This window comes from Bidens hawaiensis, unplaced genomic scaffold, assembly GCF_021521415.1.
Source record: "Bidens hawaiensis isolate Kalapana, Puna unplaced genomic scaffold, B.hawaiensis_p1.1 tig00019072_1, whole genome shotgun sequence".
In the NCBI taxonomy this organism is placed as follows: Eukaryota; Viridiplantae; Streptophyta; class Magnoliopsida; order Asterales; family Asteraceae; genus Bidens; species Bidens hawaiensis.
Window position 1 is genome coordinate 427,871 of NW_027492893.1, and position 15,520 is coordinate 443,390.

Sequence of the window (15,520 nt, forward strand, 5' to 3'; positions counted from 1 at the left end):
ATCGGTACCGGTAACCGTTTTGCTCATCCTATTCCATAGTACATTTGTGATATTTGAGGTGTGGTATTTCTTAGGAACTCAACATTTTTCCTTTCCATGCTGATGCTAGATTTTTCTAGAGTGCTGCCAATTTCTTATAAATGCATTGTCCTTTATGAGGTTTGCATTACCATCCTAATCAGTGTGGTGAGATTTGCATAATGTGTCTCTCTCAGCACCCTTGGGATTCATCATTCTCGATGATGTTTGCTTCACCAGCCCAAACAACACATGACTGACTTGATACAATATATACATTCGACATCTGATATCAACCAATATTTATCGTTTGACCAACAAGGAGCTTATAGATTTGTTCTTGATTGTTTGAGTTGAGACTTCCCAGGAGGTTACCATCCAAATACTAACTCAGCATATGTAAGTATGGAGTTGTCTTCTTCCATCCAAGTACCAACTCCCCTTGTGCATATGTAAGTATGGAATTGTCTTCTAATCCACAACTATTGCGCCCAAAATGAGTTTATAGTATTTGATGCTCGGTATTCTTTAAAAACTCAGTATCTCTTATGTTCATAGTTGATGTGAAATTTGATTAGGAAATTATATATTTACCGTGTCTTAGATATTTTATTATATAATTTAATTTTGAATAAGAAACATACTACTATAATTTAAATATCAAATGATGAAAACAGATGCACAAAGATATCAAAAGAACACATCTTACGTCATTGGGGTGGTGGCTCGATGGTAGAGACAAAGTTTCTTAACACCAAGGTCTTGGATTCAAATCCCACTACCAACAAAGAAATTTACCTTTAAAAAAAAATACAAGACTAAAACAAAATACAAGACTAAAACGTAAATACTTTAAAGTTTAATCAATACACTATCAAAATTTTTTGGTAGAGTTGATGTGGACTTGGTGTGGTGAGAGCCAAAGTATTTGAGTAATAAGTGGTGAGCATAAAGGCAAACAAAAAAGGAAATGAGTGCGTGTATCCTGGGATCGACACTATAATTTACTAGTGGGTCCGACTTTTCTTTTCTTCTTTAACAGTCCTTTTATTTTATTAAGTACTCGTATATTCTTCTCGTTCCCACTCCAACCAATTATCACCTTTCCAACCACCGCATTTCTAATATTCCATTCTTTTTCTTTTTCAAGGGGGTCCTTCTAAAAGTAAGATATAACATTTATTTTATTAATATATTCAACAACAAACGCAAGTGATACTGAATAATTTATCTATTTTCAATATTATTAAACATTTGATTTCTGGTTTTTATTTCAACTACAAGAAGAGTAATTTTGTTCATCACTCATATTTTTAAAATTAAGGGTAGTGATAAAAATCCAGAGTCCGTCCAAAATCATGCCCTCATATAATTTAGCTTTAAAAAAGTCATTATTTTAGTCGTTATTATTATTATTATTTTATGAAACGGCATTCTAGTCTACTTCTAGTAATACTATACCAATATTCACCACGGGATTTAAACCCTCGACCTCCACAAGGTTTGGCTAAATACATTATTCTTTTGCATGAGACACCAGCTCCGTGCATTCTAGATCTTGCATGCTTAATTCCATCCAGTCTAGACATTAGTCAGGCCAACATGCCCCACATGAGGGCATTTTTAGTCCTTTGGCCATCAGATGCAAACACACCCTTTCACTCTTGTTACCGTTGTTTTATGCTTGAATACAAACAGATCTTGGAAGGGACTGTTCATATACAATATAAACCATTAAGCTCTGACAACGTAATTTCAGCTATAGACCCTTCACAATCTACATGAAATTTGATTCATATAATTATCATGTTGTTTAGTTTGATATGAGATAGTTAGTTGGAGACACCCAAGCTTTGCGGGTACTGGTTGTACCTCTAATGCAAAATATTTAGGATTTTATGTCGTAATCCTTTGCTTGTTGCAAATTATTTTCAAACAAAAAACAATAGTTGCTACCAAATTGGATCAACCGTTGATAAATAATCCTAATGTGGACGGATTTGACCAGGGAGATGCAGAAATAGTAGTTCACAAACAACTTCATTCAACAACTTCATTCGCTTATACCGTGGTTGTTGTTGGGTATATTGTCTTTAGTTATATTATATCATTAAAACATTAGGAAATACACAGCTAGATACCTGAGGGCCATAATATTCTTGAATAATAAATATTCAAACTTCACCCTCCCTTTTTCTCTCTCACTCTCCATATATATATATATATATATATATATATATATATATATATATTATGAATATGTATGAATACCCGCCTTCATCACCTCACTCCAATACTCTCTCTCTCTCAAACTGCTGTTTTCAGGTGAATGTGATTCGACTGTGTGTTGGTTGAATAAAGTAGTACCGGATCAGTTTGCTAGCATGGGGGTTGATTTAGGGTTATTGATCAATAGTACTAGAGTGCTAGCTACCTCTGAGTATGACTCGGTTGTCAATATGAACCTGTTTGTTGCTCTTCTTTGTGCTTGTATTGTCATCGGTCATCTTTTGGAGGAGAGCCGCTGGATGAATGAATCCATCACTGCTCTTGTCATTGTAAGTTGTTTTTTATATGCAAGTCAATGAATAATTACAATCCAATTTTCCTAATTTAATCATTTTTGTGTGTGTGTATTAATCAAATGAGTAGGGGCGTAAACTAGCCGAGGCGAACCCATGCTCAGCTCGTTTCGAACTCTATTTCTAAAGCTCGAGCTTGGCTCATAAGTAGTTTTTCTAGATCGAGCGAGACTTGTTTATTATTTATTAAATAATTTATATATATATATATATATATGTATGTATTGTTATTTTTAGATATATTTTTTATCTATAATTTTGTATACAACGTAATATATATTATTTAGTTATTGTTATCATAATTTTATAATAATAATAGTAATAATAGTAATTATACTAATAACAATAATAAATATTTATTAAATATAATAGATAAAAGTTATATCAATCATGGGTTGTTTAGGCTTGTGAGTGGGCTCGAGCTCGATAAGTGAAGCCAAGGCTCGGGCTCATTCATTAAACAAGGTTTTTTTTTAGGTTTAAGCTTGACTCGATTCGAGGTTTTTGCAAGCCGATCTTGAGTGCGAGCCGCTTGGCTCGTTTAACCCCTACAAATGAGTGAAGATAATTTGAATTTGAATTTCTACTTTCTCTTGGATGACAATGGCAGGGTCTATGCACAGGAGCTATAATTTTATTCACCAGTGGGGGAACAAATTCACATCTGTTTGTATTTAGTGAAGACCTTTTCTTCATTTATCTTCTTCCACCAATTATCTTTAATGCTGGGTAAGTTTTAGTCTTAGAATATATTTATAAAATGATTATGAGTTTATGATATCTTTGCTTTTAATGTTTCCTTTTAGATTTACATTTAGTATATTCTGTTGTTTGGTTGGATGGTTGTGATGCAGACATAACAAGATTTATTAACTTGTCATGTCTGCTTTTCATTTTTTAAACTAGTTTAATGCTAATTATTCACAGTCTAGTTTATGGAATACTTATGATTTTTATTGCATGCTGAAGAAGTGATTAGACTATAGTGGTACATTTCTTAGATGCACTTTGCCTGGTCTGCTGTGGTGGTGCCAAATACTTTTAAGTAATGGTCAATGGACCCAAGATCACACTTATGATAGGTTTGACCATTTGTTTTAATCGCGCTGCTTGGTGACTTGATGTCAACTCATGCTTCATAGAAGCTGAACCATAAAAGATGTTTCACTATGATTCCTTTATTTTGACACATGAAAATGTTTGAAGTATACGCGCACTCACTGCACATACGTATGCATATATCTTTTGGCTGTTTTGTAAATTCTTTATTTTTCATGGTTATTAAGCCTGTATTATTTTGCAATGATGAATCAACAGATTCCAGGTAAAAAAGAAACAATTTTTTCGCAACTTCATGACCATTGTGCTATTTGGTGCTGTAGGAACCGCAATATCCTTCACCATAATATCATTTGGTACACACTTAACTTCCTCATCCATTTTATTTTTATAATAATAACTGTATATAGGCAAATGTAATATTTTCTGATATACTTCATTACAGGGGCGATACACATTTTCAGAAGAATGAATCTCGGTTCTCTAGACCTAGGAGATTTTCTTGGTAACCTTACTTAACTCTTATATTAGTTACATTTTGTGAATGTCTATTCATTTGCTAATATGTGCAACTGTTTTTGTTTTTCAGCAATAGGAGCAATATTTTCTGCAACAGATTCTGTTTGCACTTTGCAGGTGCTCAATCAGGACGAGACCCCGCTATTATACAGTTTGGTGTTTGGGGAAGGTGTTGTGAATGATGCTACATCAGTTGTTATTTTCAATGCAGTCCAAAACTTTGATCTATCTCGGTTCACGACAAGTGATGCCTTTAATTTAGTTGGAAATTTCTTTTATTTGTTCGCTACAAGCACGTTCTTAGGAGCCGGTGTAAGTCTATATTTTTACACATTTACATTTTTAATTTAAATATTGTCTTGGAAAAAACATGACCGTGTGATGCTTTCTATTGTTGCAGGCTGGACTACTCAGTGCATATGTTATAAAAAGGCTATACTTTGGAAGGTATTTAACCTTTCCGTCAAGTGTTATGACATTGGGAGTGACAGAAGTTGATGCTTTATGCCAAAAATATTCACTTTATTTGGCTTGCGTATAAATTACAGGCATTCAACGGACCGAGAAGTTGCTATCATGATTTTAATGGCTTACCTTTCATATATGTTGGCTGAAGTAAGATTTTACTTAACTTTTGCTAGTGTTCTTCTACATAATTAATAACCGTCAATTTATCGTTATTAATTTTTGCAGTTATTTTATTTGAGTGGCATTCTCACAGTGTTCTTCTGTGGAATTGTGATGTCTCATTACACATGGCATAATGTCACAGAGAAATCAAGGGTCACTACCAAGTGTGTCTACTTCTTTAAGCTACTCAAATCATACTCTTTAAAAAAATATTGATTTACTCATTTGAATCTATCAATTTTGCAGGCATACTTTTGCAACATTATCATTTATTTCAGAGCTGTTTATCTTTCTTTATGTTGGTATGGATGCTTTGGATATTGAAAAATGGAGCTTTGTAAAAGACAGGTGTTACTTTTTTTTTTTAATATTTTAACTTATTTATCTGTTTTTTACAGCCATCATCACTGTCTTTTTCTTTTTGATTTGCAGCCCTGGAAACTCAGTTGGAGTTAGCTCTATCTTATTGGGGTTGGTTATGATTGGAAGAGGATGCTTTGTCTTCCCATTATCATATTTATCCAACTTGACAAAGAAGAACAAAAATGAAAAAATCACCGGGGCACAACAAGTATGATCTTTCTTCACTTGTTCGGCATGATTCTGTTTTTAGAAATTAATTTTCGACATGTTTATAACGTTAACTGTTTTTCAAGGTTTTGATTTGGTGGGCTGGTCTTATGAGAGGTGCTGTTTCTATGGCCCTTGCCTATAACCAGGTCTGTTGTTAATTACAAAATTACATCAAAAAGATATATGATATAATTTCATATTTGCTAAACAAATTTATTTCCTTTGTGTTGCAGTTCACAAGGGCGGGCCACACAAAACTACGTGGGAACGCGATCATGATAACAAGTACCATCACCGTTGTTCTGTTCAGTACAGTGGTAGTTATTTTTATTTCTAACGAAACAATTTATATTTAGTATTGTATTTTTTTTATTAACTTTTGTAAATTTTTGTAGGTTTTTGGATTGATGACAAAGCCTTTAGTGAGATTGTTACTGCCTTCATCCAAAAACATGTACCGAACGGCTTCTTTTGAGCCAACAAGTCCCAAATCCTTCATTGTTCCTCTTTTAGGAAATGAGCGGGACACAGAACCTGAACCGGCTCAAAACGGGTCATTGTTCTGCCCGTCAAGTTTACGTGTGCTTCTTTCAAAACCTTCTTTCACAGTTCACTATTACTGGAGGATGTTTGATGATGCTTTCATGCGTCCGGTTTTTGGTGGTCGTGGCTTTGTACCATATATTCCGGGGACCCCTACAGAACAAAGCATTCATAATTTGACCCCCAAAGAAGTTGACAATTAAAAGAAAGATATTTTCTATACCATGCCCCTGAAAATTAACTTTTTTATAGACAAGACAGGAGGCAGTCAGATACTAAAGTGAGTGTTGCTTTTGGTTCTGATTCATTTTTTGGTTTATGTAAATTATTTGGATTTGCAGATTGTTTTTTTTCCTTTTTTTTTTCCTGTGAGAACCTATTACTGGTAACTCACCGGATCCCACCAATGCCTGTAAACCAATGGGGTCAGGTAAAACACAGCTTGCGCTGCATAGGTGGTCGTCAGTAGCGTTAACAACAGAAATCTAGTGGAAACTAGATTCAAAACAGTTTGTTTATTTTAGATTGTAACAAACATGGGCTTTTGATTTTGTATATTTGAATAACATACATATAATGAAAACTACAAGTTGTGCTTTATTGTCGTCTCAATTTTTGTTCCACACTATCGTGTCGTGTAAATGTGTAACAGATAATTCGTTTGTATTTATCGAGATGAAAATGAAAATAACTAAAATATCTGTAACTGCTATATTGACATTATATTTTTAAACATCTATGACTTTCAAGCCTTTTTTTCAAAACCATATGGCCTTCAAAGTTAAAGAGAAGCTTGAATTTCCTCCAAGCTTTTTCCTTTGGTTTCGGGCACGCACTTTGCTACAAAAATAAGGTTAAAAATACCAAATCCCGAAAACAACCAAAATGTACCTACAATCAAACAAAGCAAATATCTTTCGATTAAACAATGAAAAAGAGACTAATAACTAAACCAGAATGACAATATTGGAAATGTCCCCGCGGGATTCCAGTTAACAAGAAAGTTAAAACTGTAAGAAACAACCCACGCACCCAACCAATTCACTATACACGCCAAGCTCCCCGCAACGCCTTTTATGTGCAATGGGAATATCTGTAAACCAAAATCAAACAGTTAGCAATTAACTAAACTCTTGTAGGATTAATACTTAAATGAGTACGCTTAAGTTAAACAATGGTTAGTTACCTCAGACATGATCAACCATGGAATTGCTCCCATCCCAACTGAAAACCACGCTATGAACATCAGTACACCCGAGACAGCAAGAAACGGGACCCATTCCAGTAAAATGCCTTGATCCTTGTTTCATGACATGATATTATAGTAAGTCTTGATGTTTTAGCATTTTACTTAATATGGATTAATGAATACAAAATAATTAAAACCTTGAAGAAGAACGCAGTTCCGGTGACAAAACAGCCTAGACATGTCCCGCACGTAGATATCAAAAGGAGAATCCTTCTTCCCGCTTTGTCCATCAAGACCATACCAACAATTGTTATTGGAATCTGGATTTAATGTTGATATAATTAACAAAATATATATATAATATAAGAAAAACCAAGGAAAACATTCATACCTGAATTAACGCGTAAGCAATGGTTCCACCTTTGCCTGATTTAAGTCCTGCAAATTGAAAGGTTTCACTTGCATAGAATCCTATTCCGTTGATTCCTCCAGATTGTTGGCATATCATTAATCCAACAGAGATCTAAAACATAAACAGGTTAGAAAGCAATAACTGTATTCAAGGTGGAACAATGCTTACAATAACAGATTGTTGCTTACCATAACTGGTTTTATGTATTCAGGTTCGAACAAATCCAATAATCTAGCATCGGGAAGACGTCGAAGAGTAAGTATACTCTCCTATAAAACAACATGCAAATATTTAGACTATATTATTATGCAAAGAAAGTTAAATCAAATTTTGTAAAATACTAATCAGTACTGTACATGTATCTCATTGGCTTCTGCAGCAATATTTGCTTTTGGGCCACGGAGCTTGCGCAAAGCTTGTTCGAATTCCACTTTACGTCCTGCGTTAGCCTACAAATTGATATATTATGCAACATAATTAAGATCTTACACTATAAAAGCTCCATTGTAAGTTTAATAGGTTTAGAATGTACCAGCCACCTAGGGGACTCTGGAATAAAGAACAGGCCCACGATCAGAAGAATGCAGGGCGCAGTTCCTGCAAATCAATCACCGGGCGCACTTTTTTCTTATACTTTTTTTTTGGTTAATGATGTTAATTATGAATACTTGTACATACCAGTAGTTAAAGCTAAAATTCTCCATGAAACAACAGTTCCCAACAAGAATGATATTGATGAACCAGTAACAATCATGAACTGCAAGAATAAACAGAAAAATGTAACTTTGCAAGTTACCCAACTCAACTTTTGTAAAAGACGATTAAAAAATAAAAACAAAAAAAATAATCGAAAATACGCGTTCTAACCTGATTGAGGGTGGTGAGTCCTCCACGGAGCTCTTTAGGTGATATTTCCGCGATATATACTGGAACCTATTTAACAATGTCTAGACTCAATATTTGTGCAGATTGTGAAGTTAATAATGTTCGCATTCGAATAAAGGTTAGGCAATTTACCACAAAAGTGAAGATCCCTATGCCATATCCAGTGAAGAACCGTCCCGTATCGAGTAAAACTGATCCCTAACTTGTAAATAATAGCAATAAAAAAGAAGGAATAATCACTGTCATCCAAAACTATAGAAATAAGATTGTATCAAATTCTGAAGTTTGTTTGCTTTTATGTCACACAATAAGCATTGGTTTGTGAATTACCATGGCCACATAGATTGCAAGCCATCCTGCTATGCAGATAACAGAGGATAATGCCATGGCCTGTTGGTAAACATAAACAGATAAACATATTTCAGGCAACGGAAAGTTAATGGCAGAAAGATAGGCAGGCTACAAAAATCTGCAAGTTGGAGGCTTGCATTTCATGCAAATATTATCTCACGTGTAAACCTACCCTTTCGGGGCTATGCCCAAGGTCGACTCCTCGACGGCCGTGAGACTGAGTGGGAATCGGATGGAATCCGTAAACCCTCGTCCCCTATAGGATTCGAACCCGGGATTAAAGCCCTGATTCATCCCTTCTCCCAGATATCCTTTTAATTAGCCCAAGTGAGAATCGAACCCGCGTCTCCACTTAAGGAGGGCATAGTCTCTTACCACTAGACCAACTTCTCAGGATCAAATGTATGAGTGTGTATGGTGATGGAAGCCATTTGTACATGATCAAATGTATGAGTATGTGTGTCTAGTGCATATATATGCATATCTATTTTTTTGAATGTGTATACATATAATAGATCATGGATTCATGGGCGCGCATGACCAAATTAGTGAAGGAGCTAGCCCTCAGTTCACATGTGAAGCTGGACAGTTAAAGATAAAGCTTGAAAGTCGAGATAAAGGAGTTTGAAGATAAGGTTAAAGTAAGTTCGAACTTTAAATGTTTTGGTATATTTGGTTTAATTAGAGGGCGGCCTTTGGAGCAACTCATAAGGGTGTTGTTGTGACCTTAAGGTTATGGGTTTAAGCCATAGAAGACAACATGCTACACAATGTGTAGGGTAAGACTACGTAAATCAGATCGTGAAGTGATCAAGACCTGACCCCTGCGAAAATGCGAGAGACAAGTCAAGCATCAGGTGCACCTTTCTTTCTTTTTTATCTTGTTTAATTGTTTCGAAGAGTTTGAGTTGGATTAGGTCTTGGCCTTTTGTTGAACTTGTTCGACCAAGTGAATTAAGAAACGGAACACGATATTGTATACAATGAAAACAATAAACTCTAAGTGCATAAGGGAATACAATGAAAACTCTAAGCTGGCCTTATTTATAGGCAACTAATAACTTACTCAACAAGAAATCTAAGTTAGGAAACAATTAAACTAAACTTCTAATTTAAATAAATGTTAAGAAAAAGATTAGTTAGGCACCAACTTACTCAATTTGGTTAAATCTCCTCCGAAGTCCAAACTTCCTCTTAAGATCTTTCGTGCCATTATTATACTTTTCGTATTAATCATTCAATTCCATGTTTTACTCTCTCTGTCAATACCAACTTCTATTGTTCCTCCAAGATCTTTCACACGTCATAACGCTTGCAATTCTTTGAGCTTGATTTTTGGATTAAACTTTATCACTGCCGGTTTTTAGATAGGAAACAACTTTTGCTTTCTCAACTTCATAGCCAACTATCATGGTACTCAAAGTAATTCTTCCATCTACACTTGATACATGCCCCCTCTCTAAATTAACTCCTTTATTCAGTTGTTGTAACAGCCTAGCTACCGCCGCACCATTATATTTTCCGCTTTGGCCGGGGCGTACCATCGCCTAATAGATGTGCTTTTGGTTGCCCAGATGGAGACTTCCCGGGAGGTCACCCGTCCTGATACTACTTCCACCTAAGCATGTTTAACTATGGAGTTCTCCTCTCATCCACTACCATTAAGTTCCCAAAACGCGTTATGGGGAGAGATATCCATCTCTCTATAAAGAAAACTTCGTTCTCCTCCCCACCGATGTGGGATGTCACAATCCACCCCCTTTAGGGGTCCAACGTCCTCATGGGACCTGCCACCACTAGTCCAGCCCTAGCTCTGATACCATCTGTAACAGCCCATCTACCACCGCACCATAATATTGTACGCTTTGACCGGGACGAACCAGCATCGCCTCACGGATTTGCTTTTGGTTGCCTAGGGGATTTCCTAGGAGGTCACTCATCCTGATACTACTCCCTCATGAGCACACTTAACTGTGGAGTTCTCCTCTCATTCACTACCATTAAGTGCCCAAAACGCGTTATGAAAGGGAATGCATTAACCATTAAGTGCCCACTACCATTTGTTCTCCTCCCCAACCGACGCAGGATGTCACAGTTGTTCATTCTGATCGCCTGATCTTCGCATGAACCTCATGCGAACTACAACATCAACTTTGTTGGTTTGTTGATCTTCGTCATTTTTTTTAACATCATGACAAACCGTAACATGAGACGAAGCTGCCAGCTCGTGCACTTTATAGTTCATCCAACACGATTCTCTCTTGTCTTTTTTTATTGTTGTTACGATCACGTCTTGATAATCCGTAATTTCTTCCTCAACCACAATTTTCTCATCATTTAGATTCAAAATAATGGCAGATGATTCCTAGGTTGTCCTTAATTGATTTAATATCTTGTTCTTTCTACGACCTGAAATTTTGTCATTGTTTTTACGGAATTCTAGAAAAATCCTATTCTTAGATTGGATTTTTTCTTGTGATCACTTTTCTTCCATTAATTGGAATTCTCTTATGATCGATAACTTTACTACGACAAAAAATTGAGCACCTGCGATCGGAACCTCAATTGCTATTAGAAACACCAGAACACGATGAGAAACAATTACGAACACGAGCCTGAATTGTTAGGCTCTGATACCAATTGTTGAATTTATTTGATCAAGTGAATTAAGAAACCGACCACGATATTGCAAAAACCTAATATGACTCTTTCTATTAACAACAGAACAAGAATGAACTATAATGAAAAAGAATAAACTCTAAGCCTTATCTTCATGTAACTAATAACTTAATCGAAAGAAATTTAAATTATGAAACACAATTCAATTAAACAAAACTTCTAATTTAAATAAATTTTAAAAGACAACTTAGGCACTAAGTTATTCACCTTGATCCTTGAACTTTAGATCTCCTATAAACCGCCCTTAAGATCTTCCATACCACCATTAAACTTTTCGTATTAGTCATTCTGGTCCTTCAATTTGGTATTGCACCAAGTTTTTCATCTTTGTGGTCTAAAGGTCTAAGGTTTGTTTATTTGTGTCAAGTTGTGATATTATTATTAATAAAGAAAGAGTTGTGGTTAGAGCTTACCACAAACATGATTGTGTTTACTATTTACAGAACAAGGCTAACAGTTGGTAACAAAGTTTGGGAGAACCGAACGACCAAGGGCGGTAATTGATCAATAGAAGAAAACTGATTACAACTGAGAACAAGAGCCGAAGATCAATAAGATCAATAAACAGGACCGATCAAAATTCATACAAAAAATGAGCAACTAAACAAGAACAAATCCTATGTGGATCAAGAAGCGAGCCAAATCGACGTATCTGTGGTGCAACTTCTAGAAGACTGAAAGAACCTGTGTGGAATGAAATCAAGAACGTTTATGGATTAATTGATCAAGAGACAAGACGTGAGCTTGTGTGAAGCCGGATACGAGCTAATCAAAGCGGTGGCAATTCTAGAAATTTTAGCTAGTGTGTGCCAAAAAAGGTTAACCTATAATGGGTCTGGTCAAACTAAAACGTGTCAACCCAAGATAGGTCGGGCCAAACCAAAATGGGAGGTAAAAAGGTTACATTAAATAAACTATGTATAGAAATTTAAGCAACAAATTTTATTAAACATAATAAACAAAATACATATTACAATTGAGCTTTACGTGATTTTATCTTTTGAAAACGGTAATTGTAGAATTCTTAATCATTAAAAAATGATATTCTGAATAAATTCATATTTTGGTCTAATTATTATAACAACCACATTAGACACTAAATTAGCTAGAATGCTTTAGAAACCTAGAACTAAATCATCGTTTCTCAATGACAACAAAAATCTTATGCCTTTTGAATTTCAAGAAACACGTAAACAACCAAGTCAAAACAAAACCAACAAAAGTTAAAATAAAAATGTAAACAATGGATGAGCGTATCTTGTATTTCAAAATAAAACACAAGAAACCAAAATCACAAAAAAATCTGAACCACATATACCTGAACAACCTGAACAGATGTAAACACCTTTTCATGTCTCACCTCCATATAACTTGCAGATTCTAAATTTTCGATTTATAATGTGGCTAGAAAATAAAGCAATTTGGGCTTAATTGTTATTTTTCAAAATAAAATAAAATTAATGCTTGGAATGTTGAGCTCAAAAAGTTAAAGTTGGGGCACTGAAATTTGTGCATAATATATTAGAAGTTTATAACATAAACCAGAGATTTGAGTGGGTGTTTTTGCTCTCCCTGACCAAACACTAGATCCGCCCCTGAATCAAACTATGTGAATTGATTGAAATTGAGAAAGCAATTTGTTTGATACAAAGAATCATGCGTGCAAGCTGCGTGAAGTCGATCAAACTAGTGTGGGACATTTTATTTGTCTTGAATTAGGTTAGGTTTAGATCTTTGTGGTCTAGTATAAATAGAGGTCTAGTGTTTGTTTATTTGGTGTCTGAGTTGTGAGTTCTTTTTGTTAATAAAGAAAAGACTCGTGTTTGGAATTTACCATAAACCCGATAATGTGTAGTTTTTATCGTTTATGGATTAAGATCATAGCCTGGCAAACAAGTAGTGTATCATTCTTGAAACTAAAGTTAATAAATAAACAAAATTGTGAAATAACATAATATATAGCATTATATAGCTCTTTGTGTTATATTATCACTGAACTTCCGGATGGAAGTTTGTAATAGATCCGAACTAAAATGAAATCTTTATTGTTCCAATAATCTAATGGATTTAAACAATGCAAAATAAAATTTATGTTTCCACGTATCCAAATGTTATGAGTTTTCTTCAATTTTCTGTTATTTGGATGATTATTTACTTTTTAACCTTTGACTTCTTTTAACGGTCATTTAGCCCAATAGTCACCATTTTTTAAAAATAAAATATAAAGAATGTAGTAACAGTATTGTTATTTAAGCTTTCTAAAACGAATGCTTATGTAATGAAAGTTTTCCTACCTAGTACTCCAATTTTTTTATATTTCCATGCAATGAAATCACAGAATTAGATCAAACAACCAAAAAATAGAAAATATTTAATCAGAATTTATAAGTTTCATACCCCTTTTCGACCAACTGAATCTGCAATTCTTCCGCTCGTAACTGCCCCGATCATTGCACCAATTGTTATTATCGAACCAAAAAGAGAATACTGCCCAACGAAAAAAAGATAAAAACATTTCAAAATATATTCAACAATCTTTAAAAACATGCTTGCAACAAAACACAATGTATGATCAATGAAAGAAGCCAGGTAATTAATCAACCTCAGCAACTGATAGATTCAAATCATCGCAAATTGCAGCTTGAGCAGGAGCAGAAAATCCCACCTACAAAACAATTTCAAAATCAACCAAACAAAATTAATTACCGAAACTTGTTCTACGTAATCAATGTACGAAAGAATAATCGACAAAACTTGCATCATTAACTTACACACGCTCCGAAATTCTGTAGAACCACAAACCGCAACCGCGGTGCTAAAAAGAGCCATCTTGATTGACCCATTCGGGTCGGTTGCTTCAGAATTATTGGCATTTTTTGATGTATTATCGATAAATGGTTCCTCTAAATTTTCACGCGATTTATTATCCCTGTTCTCAATGTCTTCGTGCTGCGTAATCGCCATTGCTTGAGGAAAACAATGCAGGAATGAAATGGAAGACGTTTGTATGATTAGCGGATTGGCGATAAAAATAGATAATTTATAGGGTTTGCATGTGAGAAGGAAGAAGATTAAGACTTGATAAATTAAACACCACCAACATTGCCTCCACCATCCAACCACAAAAAGGTAGAAAAAATATAAATAAAAATTGTGAGGCAAATTTAGCAATAAATTCACCAAATTTTGTTGGTGCCAAAATATATTTAATTAACAAACTTCCAAATTTAAATTGTAAATTATCATATACACCGGCTCCCATAGTTCCAACAGAGGAACTACACAAGGGTCCGCACTACAAGATTGGTATGTAGCAACGACTATTTTAAGGTCTATAGCGATGACTCGTCATCATAATGGGCTCTTTTGGCCTACAATGACATGTTGTCGTTACAACCTTTGTCTCTACACGTTGCTACAGGTTCTCAAAGTCGTCGCTAGAACTGTGGTCGCTATATGTTATCATGTTGCAACCACTTGTCATTGCTGCAATTAGTTCGTGCTAAAAATTTGTTAAGGATATATCAGAAACATTTAATGTATTTTATTAATATTTCCTGAATTTTATAAAAAAATTATTTAATAAATTGATTTTATTATAGCGATGACTTGTCATCACTATAGTAGAAGCATGTAAAGATGACTTGTCATCGCTAGAGTTAAAAGCCCGTGGATAAGTCGTCGTTATAGATAAAAACATACTTCTCTATAGTAACAAGATGTCTTTATGAGTCAACCTTTTTTTATTTTTTAAATTTATTTTTTAATATTTAAGCCTTAAAATCCCAACAATCAAACAAAACTAAACATGCTGAAACATGTTAAACCAAACTACAAACCAAAATATTACAAAGTAAATAATGCATTACAAATCGAAATATCCTAAATTAGTAATTGTACTACCCAAGAAAAAGTAAACAAAGTAGGTAATTATCTTCATCACCACTACAATTACCACTACGATCATCAAGACGGTTATCACAATGCTTACTATGGACATGCGATTGCTAGAGTTAGACGAGTACCGATCAAGACAGAACTTCAATGTGCGAATACCGTGGGCATGGGAAAACTGTGGCA

At 34.7% G+C, this 15,520-nt stretch overlaps 2 protein-coding genes across 3 annotated transcripts; one reads left to right on the plus strand and one right to left on the minus strand.

The window, feature by feature from the left end:
• The first annotated feature begins 2,390 nt into the window (after positions 1–2,390).
• On the plus strand, positions 2,391–6,536 carry LOC143557601 (sodium/hydrogen exchanger 1-like). Its single transcript, XM_077046639.1, has 13 exons — positions 2,391–2,576; positions 3,211–3,329; positions 3,918–4,015; positions 4,105–4,164; positions 4,249–4,490; positions 4,579–4,625; positions 4,727–4,793; positions 4,872–4,972; positions 5,055–5,156; positions 5,241–5,379; positions 5,465–5,527; positions 5,615–5,698; positions 5,777–6,536. Exons 1-13 carry the CDS (start codon positions 2,403–2,405, stop codon positions 6,125–6,127), a joined length of 1,647 nt encoding a protein of 548 aa, XP_076902754.1. The 5' UTR covers positions 2,391–2,402; the 3' UTR covers positions 6,128–6,536.
• Positions 6,537–6,705: 169 nt separating this feature from the next.
• LOC143557602 (sugar transporter ERD6-like 16) lies at positions 6,706–14,410 on the minus strand. 2 transcript variants are annotated; one of them, XM_077046641.1, is made up of 15 exons: positions 14,216–14,410; positions 14,043–14,105; positions 13,838–13,927; positions 8,741–8,800; positions 8,543–8,608; positions 8,393–8,458; positions 8,204–8,282; positions 8,058–8,122; positions 7,882–7,974; positions 7,714–7,794; positions 7,505–7,636; positions 7,311–7,433; positions 7,111–7,224; positions 6,899–7,017; positions 6,706–6,811 (listed from the first exon to the last, which is right to left on the minus strand). In XM_077046641.1, exons 1-15 carry the CDS (start codon positions 14,402–14,404, stop codon positions 6,706–6,708), a joined length of 1,446 nt encoding a protein of 481 aa, XP_076902756.1. In that variant the 5' UTR covers positions 14,405–14,410. The 2 variants fall into 2 exon arrangements, with proteins under 2 accessions (XP_076902756.1, XP_076902755.1); XM_077046640.1 differs by having other exon boundaries at positions 7,714–7,789; positions 7,877–7,974; positions 14,216–14,404.
• Between the last annotated feature and the right edge of the window lie 1,110 nt (positions 14,411–15,520).